This window comes from Sinocyclocheilus grahami, unplaced genomic scaffold (genome assembly GCF_001515645.1).
Source record: "Sinocyclocheilus grahami isolate Dianchi unplaced genomic scaffold, SAMN03320097.WGS_v1.1 scaffold344.1, whole genome shotgun sequence".
NCBI lineage: Eukaryota > Metazoa > Chordata > Actinopteri > Cypriniformes > Cyprinidae > Sinocyclocheilus > Sinocyclocheilus grahami.
Window position 1 is genome coordinate 2,403,411 of NW_015505523.1, and position 13,931 is coordinate 2,417,341.

General features: G+C 38.6%; 3 protein-coding genes across 6 annotated transcripts; all 3 read right to left on the reverse strand.

Moving 5' to 3' along the window:
- Positions 1 to 200: 200 nt before the first annotated feature.
- On the reverse strand, positions 201 to 4,954 carry LOC107548144 (hydroperoxide isomerase ALOXE3). Of its 3 annotated transcripts, XM_016228700.1 has the most exons (15): positions 4,853 to 4,954; positions 4,134 to 4,287; positions 3,805 to 4,009; positions 3,459 to 3,540; positions 3,242 to 3,364; positions 3,051 to 3,154; positions 2,771 to 2,943; positions 2,538 to 2,681; positions 1,751 to 1,948; positions 1,466 to 1,552; positions 1,222 to 1,391; positions 937 to 1,058; positions 751 to 851; positions 490 to 660; positions 201 to 400 (listed from the first exon to the last, which is right to left on the reverse strand). In XM_016228700.1, the coding sequence occupies exons 2-15, from the start codon at positions 4,281 to 4,283 to the stop codon at positions 221 to 223; spliced, it is 2,010 nt and encodes a 669-aa protein (XP_016084186.1). In that variant the 5' UTR covers positions 4,284 to 4,287; positions 4,853 to 4,954; the 3' UTR covers positions 201 to 220. The 3 variants fall into 3 exon arrangements, with proteins under 3 accessions (XP_016084186.1, XP_016084188.1, XP_016084187.1); XM_016228702.1 differs by lacking the exon at positions 4,853 to 4,954 and having other exon boundaries at positions 3,805 to 3,887; positions 4,134 to 4,187; XM_016228701.1 differs by lacking the exon at positions 4,853 to 4,954 and having other exon boundaries at positions 3,805 to 3,921; positions 4,134 to 4,176.
- Positions 4,955 to 5,345: 391 nt separating this feature from the next.
- LOC107548205 (28S ribosomal protein S12, mitochondrial-like) lies at positions 5,346 to 6,208 on the reverse strand. 2 transcript variants are annotated; one of them, XM_016228823.1, is made up of 3 exons: positions 6,058 to 6,208; positions 5,885 to 5,943; positions 5,346 to 5,806 (listed from the first exon to the last, which is right to left on the reverse strand). In XM_016228823.1, the coding sequence occupies exons 2-3, from the start codon at positions 5,931 to 5,933 to the stop codon at positions 5,424 to 5,426; spliced, it is 432 nt and encodes a 143-aa protein (XP_016084309.1). In that variant the 5' UTR covers positions 5,934 to 5,943; positions 6,058 to 6,208; the 3' UTR covers positions 5,346 to 5,423. The 2 variants fall into 2 exon arrangements, with proteins under 2 accessions (XP_016084309.1, XP_016084308.1); XM_016228822.1 differs by having other exon boundaries at positions 5,885 to 5,955.
- Positions 6,209 to 9,464: 3,256 nt separating this feature from the next.
- Positions 9,465 to 13,474, reverse strand: LOC107548203 (neuronal PAS domain-containing protein 4-like). Its single transcript, XM_016228818.1, has 8 exons — positions 13,300 to 13,474; positions 12,716 to 12,870; positions 12,516 to 12,618; positions 12,115 to 12,406; positions 11,917 to 12,026; positions 11,676 to 11,811; positions 9,584 to 10,983; positions 9,465 to 9,490 (listed from the first exon to the last, which is right to left on the reverse strand). Exons 1-8 carry the CDS (start codon positions 13,472 to 13,474, stop codon positions 9,465 to 9,467), a joined length of 2,397 nt encoding a protein of 798 aa, XP_016084304.1.
- Positions 13,475 to 13,931: the final 457 nt, after the last annotated feature.

Here is a 13,931-nt window from a genome sequence, read left to right on the forward strand (position 1 = left end):
TTAAATCTTGAATCATTTTGAAATTTTAGATGTTTCAACCTAGCTTCTAAATCAAATCAATATTGACAAATGAGAATACAAAGTAAAAAAAATTTTTTATTTATCTGAATATTACAGTATATAGCAAGTAAATATGCAACATTTAAATATTAAAATGATTCTACATTTGGTTTATATTAAAACATGATGTTTTAGTAGTCTTCAGTCACACCACTCTGTATCAAATGCTGACACTGTTGCTGATGTTATCAGGGCACATGTATGTGTAAGGCACTTGTAGCCCTTTGTTTCTGTCATTGATGGACTCGCTAAAAAAGGACAGTTCAGCTTGAAAATCTCTGATCTTTTTTTGGGGAGCCATCTGGCAAAAGTAGTCCTCCGGGTATTGCCCGAGTGGAACCTGCAAAAATAATTAGAGCGGATTTGTAGAGATTTTCAAGTATATGCAAAAACTGGGATAATCCAATCAGTTGAGTAGGAAACACTCACTAAATCTGATGAGGGTTTGCTCAGGAGCCAAAAGACTGATACTAGATAAGCAGAGGTGTTCATGTCAGGGAGAATGTCCAGCAGGGTGTTTTTGTCTGAGCTTCCCTTAGATGTAGGAGGGGGTTGTTTTAAAGAGCCAGGGGCGTTGGGAAACCAACTACCATAGTCAAACTAAGTGCAACAAAATAGAATATATGAAACACATAATCCTAATTAAATTTTACAATAAGTAGAATCATTTTATGTTCATTTTTAACTTACCTGTCCTGCTCTGAGAGCTGAATGTTGAGCTGAAACTGTAAAGATCACCATGGTCACACATTTAATGACCTCCTCCACTGTGCTAAAACACTGAGGTATTCCTAAATGAGAAGAAAAGGGACACTGATGATGAAAACAATAATGGTATCACAGCTATGATAACCAAAGCTATATCGTCTGATTCACCTGTGCTGCTCTGCTCAAGAAACCCATGGATAAAGATCTCCTTGATCCAGTCCTGGAGTTCAGTGTCCTGCTGCACATCACTGTCACTCTGGTAATAAAACTCCACCATGCTTCTTACAAAACTACGAACCGATACCAAAAGCAACTGATTTGTATTGCACACATTAAAGAAAGCTTTCAAGATGCCATGAAAGAAACGTAACAAATGATTTGATGCAAATCTGAGTAATCTATTTTGTTTTATTTCTGGTGCACAGATTATAATTTTAAGTAAATTCATGTTACTCATTTATGAAGCTCCAGAGCCGAAGTCCATCATCTCTGTAGAAGAAGTTGGGAATAGATTGTAGTCCACGGTCACTGATGTCTTCAGGCAAGCAGAGAGAGCTGTAGGTCAGGTCTGAAAGCGCCTTCTTTATAAGATTGGTCATCCCTTCGTCACCAATACTAGTACTCTGAAGTGAAAATTAATTATTTAAGAAATCGTCTAAGTGAAAAAATGAAAATAAAAACAATCCTGAATCAATACCTGAGTGACAGCTCCCACAGGACCGAGAAGTCTATTCCGAATAAGGGTGTTTATCTGCAGGGTATAACGTGTGTGTGGCACCAGCAACTTTGAGAGAAACACATACATGAGTTGTGAGTGATGATTATGATCCAATTTAATGCAGAATGTTATGCATTGTTCAGATGTTTACTGATGGACTGGATTTTTTAATTTGGCCAAAATGTGTTTTTGCAGATGTATTAGAAAGAAGTCTAGCCGCAACAAACAGTATATTGACACAGATACCACTCGTATCTTGAGTACCTTATGTATAGGGTGAGCTGCCGGGAGGTTTCTCATTAATGACACTGTAAAGGTCTCAGCCAGATGGGTGCGCAGATAGAAAGATGCTTGATGCTCAAGACAGTCGGCATTCCTCACACAGAGTTTGGCGAGCTGCCAGTCATACTCTGAGTCGCTAGGCAGAAAAACTGGATTGTCCTCTGATGCCTGTTGCTGCAACTGACACAGCAATGAAAAACATAATGGGAATTAGTTAATCATTTGCTGTAAAATTACTTATACAAGGTTTGTTTTTAGTTTATTATGTTACTGACCATGTCAGCCACACATCAGTATTTTTGTATTTAACTTATCTTTTTTTTTTATTATTATTGTTTTTTATGAAAGTGGTTAATGTGGGGTAAAAATGTAAAAGTTTGTAATAAGCTTTTGGTAATGTTTTGGCAAATAAAAAAATAATAATAACATTTAATAAAATTAAATAAGTTATATGAAACTGAAAATGAATTAAATGCATTTACCCCATTTCTTTCTTAAGTTTTTATTTAATTTATTTTATAAAAGTTTTTTTTTTAAGCATAAAAAATAATTTTGCTAGAATTATATGTAAAAACAAAAAATAGTCAGTTGGTTAAGAATAATATTTTATACTTAAAAATACTTTATTTAGATATACAAGGCTTAATATATTATGCAATTTTGCTTCTAAAAAAATTTATTTAGAGGGCACTAACAGCAAGATGTACAAATGGCAGTATTAATGTAGATATTTTATTTGGTCCAGTATTGTGAAACCCATCAAATGTACCTGAATGGCAATAGGCAGAAGTTTGCCCACTTGGTTTTTGTACAGAAGGCAAAGTGGAGCCGCAACATACTGCTGCTTCCCATTGATGAACTGAGTTGGTAAATCTGCCAGTCTTTTATAGTCACATAAGAAAATGTTTCCTTGCTGTTGAGTTTTTAAAAATTAAACAGTTAATTACTTACATATTTTGAGAGCACAGAGAGTGCAAAAGAGCAAATTTGATCTCGTTTTACCTTCATCTCCAGAGTAAGGGAAGTTCCACTCTCTAGAAAAGGCTGCACCATACCATTAGTAACGGCAAAGTTCAGAGGAAGCTCAGTGCATCGACGGAGCATCATTGGATTGGAGCCATTTAGGAGCTGATATCCAAAAAAGTCATCATCCATCCAGTGCAGCTGCACATATTCTATTATCAAAAGATTGTAATAACAAAACCACCAAATTATGTCATAGTTTTTACTTCACTCGTTTTACATCAAACACATCTTCTAATGTCAACAGCAGCTATCTTACCAGAGACAGCAGTTCTGGATGACCAGAAGGCACTCTTCATGTCTTCCATTTGAACCCACTGATCCGTTTTTTTCACCAGTTTCTTCATTTTGATCTCACCAAGCCTGGAAGACACATTCATCATTAGCGTAAAGAAATGACCAGACAGGATTTACTAACACTTCTACTAATATATGTTCGGTAAGACTCACGCAGTGGAGCAGTTGAAAGCTGAGTCCATGTCTTTAGTGAAAGAGAAGCGGACCACTGAGGGAAGAGACAGGGGCTCCTGAAAAAATGCATGCTGTGGAAGACCTGTTTTAAACTCAGTCCACCTTGAGGAAGAAGAAGGTACACAAAGATTTACACTAAACCAATGAAGAGGCCACAAAATGATTGCAAAGACACATCTTACTGGTGCAAACTTACTGGTACACTTGTTTGTTAAGCTTCAGCTCATTTTTTCTGTGCTCTTTCAGTTGTGAATATTTTTCTTCATAGATTTGTGTAGCTGTCAGACAATATAAAAGAGTTACTGAAATGTAGATGAACAGAAAATCCCAACCAGAATAAGATGTGCACTGCAGTTCAGTTACTTATTTTGAAAGAAATCTCTTATGCTCACCAAGGTTATATTCATTTGATCAAAAATACTGTTAAAAAACAGCGATAAAGTGAAATATTTTTACAATATTTTTTTTACAAACGTAATATTTTTATGATAAACCTGACTTTAGGAAAAAAAAGTAATGCAATAACAGATACGTATACAAACCTTTGGCCTCTCGCAGCTCAATCACTTCCCCCTCTGCCATCCAGCGATAGCATGGGAAATGGATCACATCTTTCTCAGGAGTTCTTACATTTACCAGAGAGCAGAACCAGTCATTCTCTGGCAAGAACATTAAATTATCTTTCTCGAGTCTGATAAGCAGCAGGTTGGCGAGAGTGAACCTGGTAATCACTTTATACTTCACTTTCTAGGTTTTAATAAAAATGCTACAGTTAAGAGAAACTGATGGCTAATTTCAGTCAGAACTTTCCTGAGCACATTTGAACTTTTGAAAATGTTAAAATTCATATAAAATGTTAAAAATATCTTACCATTCCAGTCTTAAAATCTCTTCCATAGCTGTCAAGCTTGGCCCGCTCACTCACTCCTTGTGTGCCAATCAAGGTAATGAATATATTGTCAAAAGTGCCTGCATGGGTCATGGAGCCCGTGGTCACCTCTACATCATATATGGCCTCCATGGCTCTGAAAACGAATACAGAGATTCTGTCTTGTTTTCTAGTAGAAATATCTAAATATCCAGTTTATACATTGTACATTTTGTAAAAGTATAATTCACCAAAAAGTTAACATCCTGTAAGGCTTTCTTTTTTCTGTGGAACATGAAGACATTTTGAAAAAAGTTGTGCTTTTGTCCATCCAATTAATGTTACCAAAATGTCTTTCGCGTTCCTCAGAAGAAAGCCACACAGGTTTGGAACAATACAATTGTCATTTTTGGGTGAACTGCCCCTTTAACAACGACAACAACAAAATACTTTTAAAGCAAAATTGCTAAAGATATTACGGTTCGTTTGTTTTTTACAATGTGTTCTGTATGAGTTTATTTTACACCGGAAACGAGCGCTGAGTCCAAGGCAAATGAACAATTAATGCAGTCCACCGGATGCGTTGCGCCGCATCGACAGTAGACGACCGGTATAGACTGCCGTTAATGTTACTGTAAGCATAACCCTCGCTAAATTTAGTTACATGTAAAATTACAGAATATACAAACGTATTTTAGCATGCCCTTTCAAAGAAAACATACCTGGGGTAGATGTTGAATCACAGCCTGAGAGTTGTTGAAGTCAAATGAGGAAAACCTAAAGCCCAGTAACAGGACCCTGCCAAACTGGATTCTGACTTTCCAATAGTGAAAAGCAGAGGCAACTATTACGCAAAACGAGCTGCTGATAATACTACAGGTTGTAGCCTATCATAACTTCAAATTCCTGCAGTGTGTTTTTGGCATTGTTTGCACAGCATGTTGTATCAGGCATGCAGATGACATTTTGTACAAAAGGATAAACCAACTCATAATCTGCTGTTAAACAATAGTTACTTAACATGTCCGGAAATAGTAAAAGTTGAGACAAACACCTTCTTTTACTTCTGTCAAATAGAGTTGATCGACAAAGATAACATTTCTTGCAAAACAAGAACCAGAAATACTACTTGAACAAACTCAGTGAAAATAACACCGCAGGATCAGATCACTGTTGGACTGGAATATCTGTATGAATTAAGCTTGACCATCATTATTTACATTTCAGACAAAGTTTAATTGTTGGCATCCAAGTTATTACAGTCATATATGCAGTTATACGCAGTTCTAGTAATTACTGTTTCTTCTTCACGACATGTGCACAGTCATATTTGCCCCTGACCACAGTGATTTTGACCCCTGGTAAGTCCTGTGTTCTCCCTCCTTGTATCAGCACCACATTGTGCTCCTGGAGGTTGTGTCCTTCCCCAGGGATGTACGCGACAGCTTCTTGACCATTGGACAGACGTACTCGTGCACACTTGCGGTTGGCTGAGTTGGGCTTCTTGGGTTTCCTGATCATGGTCTTCAGCACTACTGCTTTGAGCTGTGGATGCCCATAAGTGGCACTGATTTTTGGACGAGGTGGGGGAGGTCTGCCCTTACGGTGCATCTGATTGAGAGTGGCCATGGTCCTGGTGAACACAGGTCCAGACCAGAAAGGTGCAGAGTGTGATGCTGCCAAAATGACACAATGTAAAGTAGCATAATTTATTTCAATAGGACATTAATCAAAATTCTACTGCCGAGACTTACCCTGTAAAACAGACGACAGCATTGGTTTCAGACTTCCAAGAAAAGACATTTTAATTTATCTGTAGGAACAACTGCAAAATCAAATCATATGTGTATATACTATATATGGTTACTGTGAATGATAGTGAAATACACTGTGCTAGTGTAAAAGTATTCCTTTGTGTTTAATTTACCTGTATGTGTTAAAACAAAGTGTCCGACGTTTCTTAAGTGCTGCCTTTAGTTTTCAGTCCAAGGAAAAAAGGACGAATTCCTCACCCTCACTGTTATGTAACCAACATGCACGTCGCCAAATTGAAAATTCTTTGAACCCAAAGAATCTTCCTCGATCCTAGACCAGTGACGAGCTCACGACTGAACTGCCTAATACCGCCACCTAGTGAATGGGTAAATCTGGTAATTTATTTATTTATTTTTTACAAATAATACAAGGGGTGATTTTTAAGTACTTCTTATTTAAATTACCCCAAAAAGAATACATTAGTCAATTCAATTCATACAAAAATACACCTATTTTGTGATGAACACATCTTAAAATATGAATTATGAATTATTTTGATATTTTTGTGGGGTTTGAAGAAAATATTTCTGTGGTGTAACTTTCTGGAAGTTGTATGACAAGTTTTATTCAAGAATGAAAATTCTGTCATTATTTACTCACTTTCAAGTTGTTCTAAACATGTATGAGTTTCTTTCCTCTGTTGAACACAGACAAAAATATTTTGAAGAACATGGGAAAACAAACTGTTGATGGTCTGCATTTACTTCCATACAGAAAAAAATACTATGGATTTCAATTGAATCAGGGTATTCATTAATCTGGCTGTCTGATGAAGAGATAAAATGTAGTAGAAATAAACATGTTAAGAATCAATAGAAGCGGAGGACTATTATTAAGGTTTTTTTTAGGACTATTATTATGTTGTAATGTTTGGTTGACCAATTAGCAGAGAGGGGCGTTTCATTCCCGCCCACATGTAGAGACCGAATATTCAAGTTCTTTATTCGTTTTCTATCCCTGAATGTAAAAACGAAAAATTAATCCGGACTCTTGATTTTTCGTTTTGTTTGAATAATTGAAAAACGAAATATGTGCCCGTTTTTCATTTTTCAGATTTCAATATTAAAACAAAAATTGATTGGACGGAAGATACCCTGATTAATAGCGACCATCAACTGTTTATATTTAATAATGTAAAATTAAAGGTGCCCTACACGTTGTGTTGTACGTCATAACTAAACATTACATTCAGTTTGCACGAAACCATATACTTTTAAAGTACATTTTTTTGATAATAAATACTCTTTTTTTCACAAGCATTACAATTTCCATCAATGACCACTGAACGTCAGCATTGAGCAGTCTTTACAGTATATACTGACAAATCAAGTAAGACATGTTCCTGGATCAACATCTTTTGTTGAGCCTGGATCAACATAACTGTCCAAAAATATAGACTTAACCCAATCCCTACCCCTAAACCTAACCCTACCCATAATTTATTCCTAAGAACAGTGTGAAATGATAGCTGATTAACAAGGGTGTAGAAGCACCTAACCCTGATTGTTAGCCTAAAACAGATATTTCCTGAAACGTTATCCCTCAATTCTGATTGGTTGATAGGAATGTTGTTCCAGGATCAACAAGGATGTTGTACTTGGTGAAATCATAGTCACCACTGACACTGAGTAAAGTTTCATGTTGGTGCAATGCAGGCCTTTCGTGAGTGGTGGAGAACTGAAGACATCGTCTCAAGCCCCAGGATGAAGACAGCTTGCCTACTTTTTTCAAAGGTTTGTTTTGCTGTATATCTGCCAATATAATTTATTTGTTGAGAAAATTGTTCTTTTGATATTGCACCCTAGCATTAGAGCTTAAGAATAGAAATGTTTTGTACGTTTGAATAGTACAGACAATGTAGGTGGTTGTTTTCATCATACTTTCCAGAAAACAAGATGAGAGCATCTTCATTTTTGCATTTCTATTATGATTTAAGTGGGCACGGGTTGTTTGTTTGGATGTATCTGGAGGATGATGAAGAGCGAGAGAGCAGAGAAGGGAGAGACGAGTTTAAGGTAAGGGTGAGTCATAAGGAGAGAGGGTCCTAATGAATAGGACGGTATCAATGATAAAGCACAGATGTGTGAAAGAGGGAGGATGAAAAGAAATTCAGCTGACTGATTGGATGAGTGGGAGGAAAGCAGGATGAATAAGCACCTAAAAGTCCTTGTGCACTTTCCAAGCGCTCCCCATTCCCTCTTTTCCTCCTCTTTTCAGTCCAGTCTATTTTTATTCCTCTTCATTGCTGAAAGTGCATCATTCTCACAAGGACAGGAAGAGAAGACATAAGAAGAGTTTTATTCAGATGAAACTCGTGGGGTATTTCTGGACACGGGGCGGTAAGTTGGCCCATGGGCCCATGTGGGAGGATCAGCGCAGCACCGGACGTCGGACTCGATGGAAATGTGCATAACTGGATAACTGACAAGCAAACAATGATTTAGGGGCACCGGGGGTGGAGATTGTGAAAGGAAGATCTCGCTTCCCCAGCAACAAGAGGAAAAAATGGAAAGGCAGGAAAGGCCATATAGGGTATTATCGTGAGCTTTCAGGTATAATGGGAAAGTGTGGGCTGACTATTCACTGTACAGCATGCGTTCGTGGACATATATGCATGTGTGTGTGTGTGTGTGTGTGGGAGGCTGATTGTCTCTACTGTGCCTCTGAGTCAAGAGCATACGTTAGGAAAAACAGATAGCACCTCATCATCTGCGTCAGTCTGTCCTAGGAAACCATGGAGACACACTAAAAAGGCAGTGAATGAAAGCGAACAATGGAGGGGGCAGCAACAATGAGCACACACCAATGAACCTCGCTTTGATGCATTTAATTGACTCTCATATACATATTTGGAAAACAAGAGCGCATAAAATTCAAGGATATTCTTTGTGTACAAGAACATATAGTACATCGAATGCACTCTTTAAAAGAAAGGTTTTCACAGCGATGGCATAGAAGAACCATTTCGGGTTCCTCAAAGAATTTTCAGTCAACCAGAACATTTGTATATCCACTAGAAAGAACCTTTCATGCAATTTAAAGTGTCTAATGTTCTTCATGGAACCATCAATGCCAGTAACCTTTCATTTTAAGACTTCAAGACAATCCTGTATTGTTTATTTAATAAGTATTTTCTATGGTTTTCATGCAATGACACAATGAAGAGCAAATAGAAAGAGTATTGTAGGTAGGAATCAATCCTCTATTTGGTCGTAGAACTCTACGATGGTTTAAAGATACACTTGTGATTCATAAACCTATTCTTTCAGTAAAACACAGTCTTCACTATAAGTGAATACAAAGTGGCAATTGCCTTTATGTTACTTTAAGTACTTTTCCCCAAAGTGACAGTCCAATATGAATAGGATGCATGTTCATGTGACTTCATGATATTGAAATATAAACATAAATAATCCTTTTTTACACACTTTGTTTTAAATCTACCACATTATCCCAGAAAAATAGCTTCGTAAAAGTTGACAATATGCCATACTTCATTGATTAAGTCACAGACTTATGTTAAAACATGTGATCACTGGTTCCATCTGTCGGAAAGGAGAGAGAAAAAGCACAGTTTAGACACAAAAACTTTGAGATACTGACATACTAAAATTGCAAAAAATGCCACCGTTTCTCACCTTGGTAGAAGATCTGGTGTCCTCCTTGATGAGGGAGTTGATACAACTCATCTTGTTGCCTCTCGGCAGGAGTCATCGGGGCGGCTGCCCCAAACACAGGTTCCATGGTGACCAGCTCCTCTAGGAGGGACTGGGCACAAGGCAGAGCAGGAGTGAGGGCAGGAAGTGCGGTGGACCCTGGGGTGGACATCGTCTTCACTTCCTCGTCGGGTCTCTCGGCTTCCTGCAGCCCACCCGCGGCCATGCGATTATGGTGCGTCGGCTGGACGCTACAGAGGTGGTGTACACCATTCAGAGTTGCCACCTCCTCCTGAGCATGGACAGGGGAGCTGTGGCTCGGGGAGCGCTGAGCGTAGGACAGCTCTGATGAGTAAGTCGAGGGAGGTACGGGGGAGGTGGATGGCAGATTTGGAAGTGGGATGCCATCTACTGCTTTCTCCTCAAACATAAAGACATCAATGTGAGCCAGCGAGGAGTTTGGGCCCTCAAAAGATGCGTGAAGAGGTGGAGCCGATGTGTTTTGTGGGTGGCTGTGACAGAAACCTTCAGCTAAAGTGCTAATGTACTGAGCCAGGAGCGAGATCTCCATTCGCTCTCTTTCCGAATCGTCTTCCCGAGGGAAGAAACTCAAACAGGGCTTTTTGGTGGGCGAGGCCTCAGGGGTTAAAAGGCCTTCGGGTAGATTGTAGAATGGGAAATGGGGGACGTCTACGTACAAAGGTCCTCTGATCTCCGGCAGCGCCATGAGAATGCATTCGTCACTGCCTGGGCTGTCTGGAGTAGGCGGTAATGTTTCGTATAGGCGTTTGCGGCAATGTTGAGTAGGGCCGATGCTTGCGGGAAGGGACGCTGAGGTTATAGACTGCCTCATTTTGACTACATTGCTATGGTCTGATGTAAAGGTCTCATCACCAAACATGAAACTCCCCCTTCCGAGTCTTGGGGTGTAAGGAGGTGTGCAAATTAACTCCTCTGAGCTTTGGCGCTTAGGAGGAGGTTTGAACGGAGGAAGGGGTGGAGGGGTGACATGGGTTTGGGGAACTGCAGAAAGACTCGGGGTGTTGCTTAGATGTTCAGGGGAAACAGTCATGGCTGATCTCCACATCTGGTGACCGCCATGCAGGTGTGGATGGCTCTCTTCGTCCTGAGAAAAGCCCTGAAGAGGGTCGAGTGCCATGCTGGTTGGGGCAGAGGTGCTAGGGAGCTCCTCAGAGGAGCTCCGGCCAGAAGTGGTGAAGCTGAAGTCAAAGGACTGGGAGGACAGGCCACTGCTGCTGGGTGTGAAGACCTGGTCTGGGCTGGACAGGGGGTCAGAGCTCTGGCGTGCCTCCTGGTACAGGAGAGCCAGCTGGTTCTGCTCTGAACACAACTGCTGACGCACCGACCAGGCTTCAGACTCACTGAGAGAAGGGTAGAGAAAATGACAGATTGTTAATTATTTCATAAATGTGTTTAAGATAGCTTTTTTTGAAAATAAATACTATTATTATAAATCATAGTATTTAAATATATTAAATATAATAAAACATATGAAATATATTATAAAACATCTTAAAAACATATTAAGTTTCAATAATAATAATAAATTGTATTAATAATAAATTATTATTATTACTATATTAATAATAATAATAACAACAATACTTAATATTATCATTATTAAAAGTTTATGAAAGACAGTAAAAATGTTATGACATAAATATGAATATAATAATAATAATAATACTTAATATTACCATTATTAAAAGTTTATTAAAATCATTAAAAATGATATGTCACTATTATTAATATAATAATAATATTAATATTATATCTATTAATAAAAATAAGTATTAATAATATTAATATTAAATATTAAATATTAATAATAATAATAATGTATACAATAATAAGAATATAAGAATATAAGATATAAGAATATATTCTTATAATATAATAATAATAATAATAATGTATACAATTAAGTTTAATTAAATTAAAAATCAAATTAAGCACATTTTTATTATTTAATAATGATAATTTTACTAAAATTGTAAATATAATTGTTTTTATTGTATAGTATATTAAACTTAAAAGCTGGTAGCCTTTATACCTTATAACGTAGTTGTGGCTGTTGATGGGATATGCTCCAGTCTCCAGTTGAAGAACAATGTAAAGCCAGACCCATGAATGATCTGCTGCCTCTATCTGGACCACCATCTCCACCTGCCTCTCCCCACCTTCATGTACTGAAATAGGACAGAATGACCAATTAACAAACCACATTTACTAGACCAGCATTTTGATATATGGTGTCAAATGTAAAAAATAAATGAATAAAGTTATGTACTCACACAGGGTGCAGTGTTGTGCAGAGGCGTGAGAGAGATCACGAGGATGAATCAGACTGTACCATGAGCGAGAACGCAGAGTCTCTATGTCATAGCCAAGGTACACACTCACACTGTCAGAGAGAGACAACAGGATTATTCCCTCACTCTCAAATACATAGTCATATACCGACAGGGACATTCACAGGACTCATACTGTACCTGTCCTGAGCAGCATGGATTCTCATGTCCCGGCTGTGTTGAGACTGGAAACAGGACAGGAGGAAAGACTGCTCCGCAGGAGGGGTGGGGAGAGGATTCGTAGCTGACGAAACCTGAGGTACGCTGGACTCCAGTGGGGAGCAAAAACACACCCACACTGGATTGGAGGTCCAGTAGGAGGATGTGTGGTATGGAGGTGGCAGACAGCGTGCCCGAACCAATGTCAGTTTGTTGCCTGATCCCTGTCTCCTTACAAACTTTGAAGTTCTGAAGCGGCAGCGAAAGAGACGGTCTAGAATAAAAAAAGAGTGACAAATGAAGGGATCATTTTTTACATCATGCACAATACATCTCAAATTATTCAAGTTAAAAGAAGGTGTCAAACCAACAGTGTAAATTACCTGTGTCAGGTGTGGTGATTGGCACAAGGTTGCCTCTCATGATGAAGTGGTCGGCTGGGTCTACTATATCATACACGCTGTCACTCTGAGCCACCAGATCCACCTGAATGAAGCCCAAATAATTATTTTTAGCATGCACCAGTTCCTAACAAAGCACTAAAAAGTTAGATGAACTGTTTATTTTACAATTGATTTCTTACCATGGAATGGCCAAGGTGCTCTGCGACATTGTCCGATAGATACAGGAGTTTTCCTTCACTGGTCAGCACTAGGAGAAACCCTGGTAGTGTGTGCAGCAGATCCGAGAGTTCTGGCAAAGACAGGACGCTTCCGCTCACGTCATGACCTGCTGCCACTGATCAAGACAAAACATGGAAATCTCAAAATAAAGATCTGTATGTACATAGTACAAATTCTTAATCTCAAGCGATGAGAAAGTCATCTAAAGCAACATCCACACAAATAGCTCAAAATCAGCACCATAGACAGAGACCAGCAACTTTCAGAACTCTGGACAGAGACAGAGATTCCTCAGATATGACATATCTGCTTTATGCTTGTAAAAAAAATTAAGGTTTTAAAATGATTTTGATTCAGATTTTATGTTCTTTAGAAAACCATGTAATGGTCAATAACTTTTTAACCTTTCAAGAAACTAAAAGCAAATACACTGATCTGAAGAGCTAACGCAACATCCATAACTTTATATTCGAATGGCAACTCATGAACTCCATTCAAAATCTCTCAGTATAATTTTCAAAAGTCCTTGTTAAGTTAACCCTACCTTGAGAGAAAAAGACGGACTTTCTTGTGTAAATGCTGGCTAGGGACATGATGTGAAGGTAGGAAAGACGAGCTTTGTCGGCATCGGAGATGGGCAGAAGATCTTTCAAGTTGTGAATTTCTGCGTTGATTTGATCCCTCCGAGCCTTTGAGGCTCCTTTAGTGGACCGGTACATTTTGTCGATTCCAAAAAAATCGTTGGAACGGACGAATAATCTGCGTCAAAAAAAACTGCCTGCGGTTAGAGCTACTCAGCCATCATTTGGGGCAGACGCCACTTCTTGTAAGTTTCGGATAATATCTTTTTTTTTTAAACTACTCAATAATTGAGAAAAACATTTTTTCTTTGCCCATATATCCTCTGTCGTCTCTTAAGTTGTACTGTTGGTATGCTATGGATCTCTCTCTCGCTTTCGCGTGAAGCTTCTGATGGCAACATTGCCTCCAGATCCTTTATATAGAGGCGCCTGAAGAAATGTTGGGAGGGGGCGTGCATAAATGGATTTGAATCTGATCTCCAAGCATCTCTGCTTTTTGCTGCTGTGATAGTGACGTAGGATAAATATGGGATCCCTTTAAACGCACAAAGCCAAATTTGGACAAATCTAGACGAAGGCAGTGGTCCAAACTCTC